Below are 12152 nucleotides of genomic sequence, written 5' to 3'. Positions count from 1 at the left end.
AAGGGAGCACTAGACTAGAGTTGGAGCGGAGGACTTGTAGCTTAAACACACAAGTCATAATCGTTTGTCACTCATACACATGAGCACGCTAGGTACCCAAAAAACAAAAGGGAGCACTAGACTAGAGTTGGAGCGGAGGATTTGTAGCTTAAACACACAAGTCATAATTAAAAATAAAAAACAAATGGTGAAAATGCCTTTTTAGTTTTATCCAATTTTGGGTTGAAATCCGCCGGTTCCGATCCCGATCCCGAAGGTTGATTAGCTGGTAAATTAGAAAAAGAAGTGGGAATGGAAAATTGATATTGTGGTTGGTGAATGAAAAAGGGATATGGTGGAGTGGGAAGTTGAAGAAGCAAAGAAGAGAAGAGATGGGAAGAGCAGAGTGGTGGGCTTCTAATTGGTGTTACTACAAACGTTCCACCATTCTTGTTTGTTCAATTAACATTTTTGTTGCTCTCTATGTGCTTCATTCATACACTTCACCAACCATCAATGGTAACGTAACTCCTTCAAAATCATCCAATATTTAATATTTATGCACTCATAAATTTATACATACATACAACTTTTAGGTATACTCCAGATCAGCTTACCAAAATGGAGGACTCTAATCGAATAAGAAAACAACTACAACCTCTGCAACTTATTCAACTAGTAACACTGTTTCCTCATGCTTTATCTCTTTACTTTATGCCTATGCCGTGATGACATTGACATATATCTCTCTTTTCCTGCTCCTCAAGATAAACGGATTAAAGCAAGAATTTTTTGTTGATGAAAACGTGTTGCAATTGCCACACCAAATTAAACAGAAGATATCAGATGAAATACTAGCAACATTGAAACGTGTCAATGCTCGTGACAATGCAACACTGCAACGAGGTGATTATGCCTTCACTTACACACTAAAGTCATTCAATCTTTTCATTCTTTATACTCTAGCCTATATGAATTGTGAACTTCTTATCATTCTCTCTCATGGGAGCATCATTAAATAACTGAGAAAGTGGGACACAAGAACGAGACAGCCATAATATGTTTTTTCATTAGTTACACTGATTTCATTGATAGTATATCAAGATGGCATGAAAAATATTTACGGTATGGTACAAGGCTTAATCTCATTGATCTAACTAGCTTGTCCAACTCTCATTACAAGTTACCCTTTTACCAAAATAAAAAATAAGTAAAAATTGAGATATTTCGCTGAACTAGGAAATGTTATATTGATTGAAGAATGGAATAAGAATGATGAGATCAATGTTAATTAATCAAACTAGAGATCCGATTATGCAATATATTTGGACGAGTCTCTGAGGTTGTTTCTTTTGGAAAATGATTGCGGAGGTGAAAGCTGACTTAAACCTACTTTTGAAGGCAGTTTCCAAAGCATAATTCAAATAGTTCTCAAAAGGTTTAATCTTTTGGGACAAAGAAGTTTGTAGAAAAAAGAAGTTAGTCTTGTCAGTTGTTTGATTGGATTTGGTTGTTATATACTCTTCGGACGCTTCAATAGCCATTTGCTGACTTTATTATTTCTTTGATATGGGATCTGAATTTTATCCTAAAAAGGAAATTTCTAACTTTACACAAATGAGTTGCTGCAGTCATTTAGTAGTGATTTTTAATGTACCGGCACTCAGTCCCTGACAGTTACAGGAGCTGTTGTATCAAGATCCATTGGTCTTTATTATTTTCATTCTTTAACTAAGATCATACTCGGAAACCAAATTCTCAAGTTTATTTTTCTTCTTTTTGTAAAAAGGCAATATATTTATTAATAAATTATGTTGTAAAGTTGTTGACGCTTGTGCTTCAAACTTCAGGTGTTCTCTTTTTCTACTGGTTTCCTATATTTCCTTTATCTCCTCTCCTTTAGTAAATGGTCTCAATGTCTTGTCTTTCCATTCTAAGAAATGTTGTGGCTATATTTGGAAGAAAAAGGTTATCGATAAATGAATCTGACTTGTTGTTCTTTAGTTCTTTAAATGGATACTTAGTATAGGAAGTGACCTCCAACTTAGGATGTTATTTCTTATTACTACTAAAGACGCGAAAAGGGATGTTATTCCTTTATTCCTGGGCTTGTGGGTAGAATACCTAATTTTTTGTTGTCTCAGATTCTAGTCCTCTTTATCTTTTAAACCAAACCTTCTGCTATTACCCGCACAGAATTATCCCCAGACTAACTCAAATGAGTTTCTGACTTCGGTTCACCTAGAAAGCAACAAATTAGTGCTGAAAAATGCCTACCAAATGAAGATACTAATGAATCAATTGCTTTTTACGACAAGTTGGAAATTGAGATAGGCAATAACAAGTTCCAGAATTTGTGCTCGCATGCCGATTTTGTTCATTGATGAGTAGATGTTGTGTTTGGAATTCCTCTTGCTCATAGAGCTTAGTCTTTCCCAAATTCATATAACGGAGAGTTGTGGTGGGTTGAGAACCATAAAAAAATTGTAAAATTATGATGAATGCTCTTTGTAATGAGTTAATATATCAAAAAAAAAAAACTTTTGAATGAGTTTATTAGGATGAGCTCTTCTGGACATGCTCTACATTGGCACTTAGGTATGGTTTGTTCCAGCAGATCGAGAACCTGAATCATGTTGGATAAGAATTGTTGATCTCCCATGTTTGTGGTTTCAACAGATATTCAAAGAAGTAGGCGACATTTGTGGAGGTTGGATGGAGACCGAAGTAGCGACCATCCTAAGAAATCATCTTATATGGGCTCAATTAAAAGTGAAGGCTACAGTAGAGGAAATCCCAAATTCTCTCGAGGTAGATAAAGAGGGATTTATCGACAGGCTCGTGTAGGTTGAGGCATTGGCGCTGGTCAAATATGCCCAGCGAGTTGAACAAGAAGCTAGGACCTCTAGACTTTGCATAGTTTTAGAGAAGAGGCCAAGAATTACTAAGAAGATGGGACAGGTAGAAGCTGTAAAACATGCATCAAATTTTAAAATAAGTGGTTGTGTTTCGTGTGCGGCATGTGGGGTGGTTTTAAATAAATTGGGTCTGGGTGAAGTAAAGATCACATTATTGGGCCTATCTAACCAACCTAACAATATCTTTAGGAAGGGGATGAACTCCGATGAAGGTCTAATGTTTTACAGTAGTGAGGCCCCACCTATAGCAGTTCCACGTATTGTTGATCCTCTATTAGTCAAGATAGATGCTAACCTTCGAAAGAAAAGCTCTCTCATCGACGGTGATAGAGGAACAAAGAACATAGCTTAATCCCATACCTAGCCTTCTACGGATTTCACAAAAACAACACATAGGAGGAAGCAATTTTAATCATACAACATGGGGAAGATACAGTTTATCTACTGTCCAAGGAGAATGAAAACAATCAAATTGTTGAATACGATAAATCATGGCTTGGGGAATTGCAAAGATTGCATGACAAAGAGGGTAATGTGATGACAGTTATGAATAGAGATGAAATTTTTCCCTTTTATCAGGGTGGCGAGCCCAAGCAATAGATTATGAAATGGAAGCAATGTAGATTTTCTTGTTGATAAACTAATCCCACTGGAAAATCAAATGCAGATGGCTTAAATGGGCGCGTTACATTGTTATCAAAATTCAAAAGTGAAAAGCGCAAATAAGCTCTAAGGTCTGTTGGGGCTTTAATGAAAAAAGCACAAATGGAGAAAAGTACAAATAAATATATGTTTATTCCAAGACTATTAATGATAAACATGAATAACAAATATATGGACAAAGAAATTTAATTTATTTTACTATGAAGTGAAATATCAATTGTTTAGTTTCATCTCCAGGAAGCGTCATTGGCAATGAAATGTGTGTGATAGTGCCTTGATGACTATACTAAAGAGCACATTAAGTGAGGTGAAGCGCTCAACATTTTTTGAGCTTCGCTCTAGGGCTTATGACAACATGTCGCGTCACTATGGGTTTATAATAATGCGATGAAGATGACCAAAACTTATGGGGTTGATTTTGAAGGCTGTGAGAGGGAAGCTCTAAGTTTATTTCTAAAGATAGACAGGAGAAGACAAATAAAGAGAATTGAATCTCCAATTTGTAGGACTCTGAGACCAGAAGGGATACAAAAGATTACAAACCTAATTTGTTATGTTAAGTTGGGGGCAATTGGGACCAGGACAAGCAGGAAGTTTGTTTGCAGCGTATCAAAATGAAGCAAAACCTGATTTCTTGGAATGTTAGGGGATTGAATGACATGGCTAAAACAAGGACAGTGAAGCCTATGGTGTAGGAATGGAAAGTAGGAGTCAAACTGGAAGGGGAGTGGAAAGGATTGTTAAACAATTCTGGGCGAATAGATTGGTGCAATATGGTTGTTTAGAAATGTGGTAGAAACGGGAAATTAGAGTAGGGAGAGGGGATGTGATTAATACGATGAGTTACACAATTACATGTAAAGTTACGTCAATCTTGTAGAATATTTCCTGGCACCTTACAGGTGTCTGCCCCAAATGATTAAGGATGTCAGGCGGTTCAATTGAATATTTGCGCTTAACGGTTAAGCTTGTTGGTTTTTAAAATGTATTAAATGGCTAATCGATATGATAAGATATTGGTTTGTTCGATATTGGTTTAACAGTTGAATCAAGAAGGTATTTAAGGCTAGCTCATGATATTTTCTTCATGGTTAAACTTTGATGAAATTAAGTCTTAAATTCAAGAAAAACCAGAGGATGATACTAGCTTCAACTTTGCCACACTAATAGAACTGGAAAGAATCAAGTCAAATCAACGATAAACTTCTGAAACTATAGCAATGAGAGAAAATTCATATGTTTACTCTACACAAAATTGAACACAAATAGGAATGATTGATCCGAGAGCGTTCGCCATTTTTGTCTTTGTGGAGCCAACTGATGCGTGATGAGGAATGAAGAGAAATAAGTATAAGGTTTCAAAGGCCACTTTAAATTCATAGGGAATATTTGTAAATTTAATAATTTTTAATGGGTTAACGGCTAAACCATAAGGAAAGTGCGCAAATCGTACTCTGGTTAAACCATTAACTATAAAATTTCAAACAGTTCCTCAACCGCTAATATGATAACCCGATATCAACAAGACAGTAAGGCCTATTTTGCAATTGGAGTATTGGTTATGGTTCGATTTTGAGCAGCTCTATAATTAAACAAACAATGAAAAATCCTCCCTATTGATTCACCTTTACCTGTTCGTAAACCAAGCACTTCTATAAGGTCTATGGAAAAGAAAAAAAGCTTAAAGAGGTGCAGTTCATCTAAAGATTAAAGGGAAATCTATATGGAAGATAAGATAAACTATTTACTTTTTTTGAAGGGGATGAGATGAACTGTTAACTTTTGTTTCATTTTTTGTGTAAACATTTTTTTTTAAATGAATCCCTTTAAGAATAGGAAAGGATATCCTTTTAGTTCCTTACAAGGACTTTTTACAGCACCTTCTTCTTGCTATATTATTACTACACTTACAATTTTTCAAAAAAACGTGAAGTTCATTGAAAATGTCTCTATCTGACTTCTTTTTTTGTGATAAAGTACTTTCACTGATGGAATCAAGAAGATACAGTAGATACAAAAAGGAAATGTTAGCTCCATTACATAACAAAATCCTATCATAAGTTTAGGGAGCTAACATAATCTAGAAAATGATCAAAGGTTATTTACATAGGACAAGCTGCTCTAGCAAGTCAGAGGATGATTTGGAGTTGAGATTCCATGTATTTTCGTCCACACACACCAAAACATACCTGTAGTTAACATTTGCCAGATTTTTTTCTTGATTTTCCAACTTCCATGAAGTCCAGCTCACAAATGCATCTTTAGTAGTCTATAGCATGGCCCAGTTGAGTCCAAATATTGAGAAGAACATGCACATAGGTCTATTGCAACCGTACAATGTACAAATAGTTGCCTGATACTTTCTGAACTTTGTTGGCACATATTGCCTGCCCCTCTTGATGAGGTTGTCTTGAGTCAAACATGTGTCACTCAGAAGAAGCAAATAATTGTGGATGGTATTGCACCCAAGGTTATGGACTATTGATCAATAAAGTAGGTAGAGAACTATGAGCTCTCAGGTTCTAATTCCACTTGATGCAAAGACACTAGGTGATTTCTTTTTATTTTTCCAAGCCTTGGTGGACAGAGTAACGAGGTACCTTTACTGTGAGAGTAGCAGGTAACTGTGAAATTTGTCGAAGTGTGTACAAGCTGCCCCGGAACCCACTGTTATAAAAAATAAAGAAGAAGCTGTCTTTCATATTAGTTTACAGGGCCATGGCCATGAGTTAATCAAACCATTTGACGAGAAAAAAACATTGTATAACCTGATTTGATTTAATAGTTGTACAAACCATCTTTTTCTCTTTTCCAGCTATAACTATCTATGTCCTGGGCATCCATTTTGCTTATTTCCATTTTAGCAAGTAGGCCTAGACTTTTGTTTAGGTGTAAAGTTTTTTTGGGAAATGCAAAGCCAATCACCTCCAACTGTAGTAATCTAATGAAAATGATCTCCCACCCCCTCTGTGGTTTCCCATTCGTTGGAGACACTGGATGACCTGCATGTCTATCCATCTTGAGTTGATAAATTGAGTTCAAAAGTATGCCTTGAAAGATGTTACTTCATATTTTTGTTCGCACAGATTCCACTTAGAACTGCAATATTTTCGAACATGTCAGCATTACTGCTTTTATGAGTATATAATTCCATATTAGTCTGATGTCTTCTTCGACAACAAAAAATAATATTCCACTTAAATGCAAGTTATTCAAGACATTATTGAATGATAGATGTCTATGCAAAGAATGGAGTAGGTATAGTTTATGAACTTTTATCATACATTCTATGTCAGTTCTACTGCTCTGTGAATAATGTGTCAATTTTGAGCGTCAATATCCTATAGTTATGTAGTATTCTTTCCATTGTTTCTCATTTACTTCTTCCTGGTTATCATTGTTGATGGTTTTTCTTATGAACAGACGCAGTTGAAAGTTGGCGCCGGAAAAAATTAAAAGAAGCCAGGGAGCTTGTTAATAGGAAGACATCAAATTCAACTATTGCCCCCGAGGAAGCTGGTAAGTCTTTTACTTCTGACTTTATGTTGTTTCCTTTATTTACGACTTTGTTTCTGTTCATGTTAGAATCCCACAATTGTTGGGGAATGGACGAGTGGTCTGCTGATAGGTTTTGGGGTTGAGTTAGACCCAAGTGCCTTATTTTACATGGTATCAGTGCCGAGTTCACCCCATTTGGGATCCCATTCCATGCTCCAGTTGGTCTTGAGCATGAAGGGGGTGTTAGAGTAGGTTAGAGTCCTACATTGGTTGGGGAATGAACTGGTGGTCTACTTATATAGACTTGGGTAATTCTCCCCTCAAAAGCTAGCTTTTGGGTTGAGTTAGGCCCAAGTACCGTATCTTTACAGTTCACGCTTCCTATATCAGCCTTACATTGATGTTAACCAGGGTTTCTTCTTCCTAGTCCATAATCCATCTGTACTTTGACAAATTCATTTACTATCTTGCAGGTCTACTTGCACAAATTTTGGATGTTGACTGGGCTGAGCTGTCAGAAGAAATAGGTCTTTGGATACCTGTTGCAATAATTAATAACGAACATCATGACAAACCTGAGGGTGAAGAAGAATTTGGTAATGACATACTTCATTTTTCAATCTAAATCATTTGAGTGTATTGTGTTGATTCTGAAGAATTTTTCACTTTATTCTCTATCTTAGTTTCCCAATGGAAGTTTAGTTGTTGTGCATAGTTTTTTTTTAAATAGTTGTTTTCTGCATGGAAGAAAGGACTAGGTATAATATTGTGGATAGATAGTATCTGCGCTTAATATGTGCATAAGCACTGTAACATGAACTAGTTTTTCTCACTATCTTGCTCCTTTATCAAAAGAAACGCCTGGGAATAGTTTGTTTTGTTAAATTCTGATCCTCTACTTATGTTCTCAAGACAATGAAATCATAGCTGGCAGGCGACTTCCTCCTGAGTGTAACATTGAACTTCATACGGATTACGGTGGAGATGCAGTCAGATGGGGCCTTACCCACCCTAAAGAATCTGCATTTGAGTGTTGCATGGCCTGTTTGAATCAAGCTAAGAACGCTGGACCCAATGACAAGAAATGCAACATATGGGTTTATTGCCCATTTGAGAATGGATGCTATTCTCCAGATATTTATCAACACAAAAATCAAGAATGCTGGCTGAAATATGTTAGTTCTCAGTGCCCTTCACAAAATTCACTAACGATCATGTATTTCTTTCTTGGACCGGATAATTTAAGAATGATCTTTCACAGACTAACGCTGTCCCTCATTCCATCTTCCCTTTTATTTGCAGGCAGAGAAAGCTAAATCAACTTTTAAGGACCAATATTCTGAGTCATTCAGAAATGCACACCCAAATGCACCAGTTGTTGTTCCATGGATGTCTGGTGTTGTCAGTGTATAAATTCCCACTAACAAAATAGACACTAAGCCTTGATGCCGTGGTTCTTCCATGGTGTTACGGTGTCATATAAAGTTCCACGTCAAGCCATTGTAGCTTCAGATAATTGTGCAATGAGATTTATTGAACCGCAGCTTCTAAGCATAGCTGCTTCTCTCTCTCTCCCTCTTTTGTATCATCAAGAGGAACATAGAGCTTGGACCAGAGTGTAACATTCTTTTGTATCACATGGTGGATAGAGTGGTAATGATAGCTTTAAGTTAGAAACTGACTGTGCCAAGGATGTGGTGAAAATATTTGAAAGCTTTTCATTTTTTTATTTTTACTCTGCCTCACCCCTACCCCATCCATCTTTTTTCACTTGATGGATGTAATATCCGAATTGTGACATTATTGGTATTGTATTTGCCCAAATGGTGGTGATCAAACAATGAATTTGCTTACTGCATGTCCCTTTTTCTTGTATAGTATCCCTACTCCTTTCGATACAAAAATGACAGGGCTCAGAGTGCCACACATCTATTCCCATTCCCAACTTGCGCATCTATAAGTTTTTATGAATCAAACTTTACTTTTTCATAAATTTCTTAAACAAGTACCACAATTTACAATAAATAAATAAATTGTAGGAAATTTGAGCCCATACATAAGGGATGCTTTAAGGTCGTGCTACTTTAGGTCGTAATCACGTCAGGACATAGAAGTTCAACAAATTACTTTCCATACAATTTTTTGTTTGCTAGATACGTGTATCTGACAAGCATAGATACATGTATCTCGGTGTAACACCCCATATTCGAAAACAGACCAATTGCAAATTTCTGAAGTTGCAGGTGGAAGGCACCACCCACAAACTGTAGGGTGACCCATGGCCCATGCTGGTCCATGGTTCACTACCTACGACCCTTCCCATGAAAGCCCCAAAAATTTTGGCCAAGTGTCGACCCACGGTCGGACCTACGGACCGTAGGCCAGGCCACAGACCATGTCTTGGTCCATGGATCGAGGCCCCAGATTCCACCCCAGACGACGATCGACGGTTGACCAGCACAGACCGTCGGTCGATCCACGGTCCATGGGTCTGGTCCGTTAGTTAGCCCCGACAGCAGTTAAGTCAGGAGTCGTTTGGTTTTTTCCTTAGGCGTTGAACCCCTAAACTATGTAGTTTTGGTCAGTTTTAGCCTAGTAACTAAATTATAATCTACCATAAGCAAATCATTCATCAAAAACATAGAAAAATTAGAATGCAGAAGGAGAAAGAGTCGACCAAGCCCTAGTCCAAGAACGCAACAAGTTTTCATCAGTTTCAACCCCAAAATCGAAAGATTTCTCTGTGGAATTCGTCACCAGGTATGTGGGATTTCACTATTGGGTTCCTTTCACCCATTAGGTCCCTATATTTCAGTCAGAATCTTGATTCCCTTAATATTATCTAGACCTAGGGAAACTACGTCGTTTAACCCCTAAACTATGTAGTTTTGGTCAGTTTTAGCCTAGTAACTAAATTATAATCTACCATAAGCAAATCATTCATCAAAAACATAGAAAAATTAGAATGCAGAAGGAGAAAGAGTCGACCAAGCCCTAGTCCAAGAACGCAACAAGTTTTCATCAGTTTCAACCCCAAAATCGAAAGATTTCTCTGTGGAATTCGTCACCAGGTATGTGGGATTTCACTATTGGGTTCCTTTCACCCATTAGGTCCCTATATTTCAGTCAGAATCTTGATTCCCTTAATATTATCTAGACCTAGGGTTTCTTGAATGTTAGAAATTGTTGGGTTTTAACTGTTAGAATGATCCAAATCAGATTGTCATGAATTCAGTATCGTTTTGTGTAGATTCTTTCATAATTTCAGAACCCTAACTATGTAGTTCTTTTAGTTCATGTATTACATATGCTAGGTCAGATACTTCAGATATACATGCCTCATATTTGAATGTTTTATTATCAGCATATTAATGTTTCATATTCAGTTAGCATGTCAGTATTTTGAGCTATCCCGTATTACAGAAATTCAGTCATAAATTGTTAATTACATAATCAATTAGGAGTAGCTTAATACCGAGTGGACTAAGGTTCAACGTACCTAAATAGTCCTAGAACTACGTGCCCCTGTAGGTTTATAAGTCTCCTCTGTGGGCATTACATTTTAGTGATCATGCCAGTCATGCCTCTATACCTCTGACACGGTATATTGGGTCCTCTAGATGGGGCATATACATCGGACTCCACATTTAACTCATGTGGTTTTATGTCGGTTATTAGTAGCTCCCACAACTAGATTCTAGTGCATTAACCAGGTTATCAGTTTCAGTTCAGATTTCAGTTTTAGTATGTTATAAACTTGGTCATTGCATTTAGTTAGTTCATGTTTAGTATTCTCAGTTTAGTATCATGTTTATCTCATATCATTGCTCAGATATATGCTTTGATTTAGTTATGATTATTGTTCAGCCTTACTCTCATGCATGCTCAGTAACTTTCAAGTACTGACACATACTATACGCTACATCTTCTCGTGATATAGGTTCAGGTTCTCAGCTTCCAGATCACGCATAGATCGGTTCCCGATCTTCAGTTCAGTAGCATTAGTGGTGAGTCCTCATTCTTCGAGGACGGTTGATATGATTGTCTTTCTTTGCTTTCAGTTTTAGTTTCAGTTTTGCTAGATTTAGTTGGGGCATGTCCCAACACCTCTAGTCAGTTAGAGACTATTTTCAAACATAGTTAGATTCATCTATAGTGTTAGAGTTTGACTTTTCAGTTATTGTTTAAACTCTCACTTTCATATATTCAGATTTAGTATATGGGTATTCCCATTATTTCAGTTTACATGATGATTTAGCTTCCGCACAGTATTTCTTTACTTCAGTTTATTTAGTATGCTTATGATATGCCAACAGGGTTAGCTTGGGGTCATTCGTGATCCTAGGTCCCGTGTCCACGTTCTAGGGGTAGTTTCGGCGCGTGACAAACTTGGTATCAGAGCTTTAGGTTTAAGTGTCCTAAGATGTCTGAAAAGCCACATTAAGTAGAGTCCTTTTCATGGGTGTGAAGTGCACCACATCTAATGAGAGGGAGACTACGAAGTGTTTTAGGAAAAACTTCATTTCTTTGCTACTCGACTCCTTATTCCATTTTCGGACCGTTTTGAGGAGTTGGCTAAGATCAAGCTCATCTATCTCATTTTCAAGGATGAGATAGATGCTGTCTTTTTGGTCTTTGGGCGAGCCTAGCAACCCCATGCCGAAGAAAGTAGCCCTTTTAAAAGCCTTTTCGGTTAGGGCATTTCTTTCCTCAACGATTCGGTTGAGTTACTTTTCCGTGAGGTATGATCAAATTTCCTCGTTCTAAATCCTTTGTTATGCATTTCAGATCATGCCTCCTCGTAGAGCTTATGAAAGGAATGTGATTATAGGCATCGCTAATGCAACTCCTCCAGTCCTAGATTAGGACGTTATGAATATTGAGTTTCAGAATACCATTCAACTTTTGGCTCAGAGTGTGACTAACCAGAATAACCAGCAGGTTCCAGTTCCTGCAAATGCTAGTGGTGGATCAGTGGCAGCCAGGGTTCGCGATTTTGTTAAGATGAATCCGCCTGAGTTCTTAGGATCGCAGATTGGTGAGGATCCCCAAAACTTCATAGATGAGGTCAAGAAGATATTTGGAGTGATGCAC

General features: G+C 37.2%; 1 protein-coding gene across 1 annotated transcript; it reads left to right on the top strand.

Moving 5' to 3' along the window:
• Positions 1-707: 707 nt before the first annotated feature.
• LOC102600761 (uncharacterized) lies at positions 708-11924 on the top strand. The gene is made up of 7 exons (XM_006362233.1): positions 708-885; positions 2659-2790; positions 6984-7079; positions 7532-7654; positions 7971-8233; positions 8361-8465; positions 11847-11924. The coding sequence occupies exons 1-7, from the start codon at positions 708-710 to the stop codon at positions 11922-11924; spliced, it is 975 nt and encodes a 324-aa protein (XP_006362295.1).
• Positions 11925-12152: the final 228 nt, after the last annotated feature.

The sequence above is a fragment of the Solanum tuberosum genome, unplaced genomic scaffold (assembly GCF_000226075.1).
Source record: "Solanum tuberosum cultivar DM 1-3 516 R44 unplaced genomic scaffold, SolTub_3.0 scf00373, whole genome shotgun sequence".
Lineage (NCBI taxonomy): Eukaryota > Viridiplantae > Streptophyta > Magnoliopsida > Solanales > Solanaceae > Solanum > Solanum tuberosum.
Note: the sequence above shows the minus strand (reverse complement) of the source record. Positions and strands in the feature narration are given on the sequence as shown.

Excerpts from the sequence above, each read along its gene's own strand:
- LOC102600761 (XM_006362233.1), top strand. The coding sequence starts at position 708 with ATGACATTGACATATATCTCTCTTTTCCTGCTCCTCAAGATAAACGGA. Across the intron at positions 2,791-6,983 it reads AAATCCCAAATTCTCTCGAG|ACGCAGTTGAAAGTTGGCGC; the intron begins GTAGATAAAGAG and ends TCTTATGAACAG. Across the intron at positions 7,080-7,531 it reads TATTGCCCCCGAGGAAGCTG|GTCTACTTGCACAAATTTTG; the intron begins GTAAGTCTTTTA and ends ACTATCTTGCAG.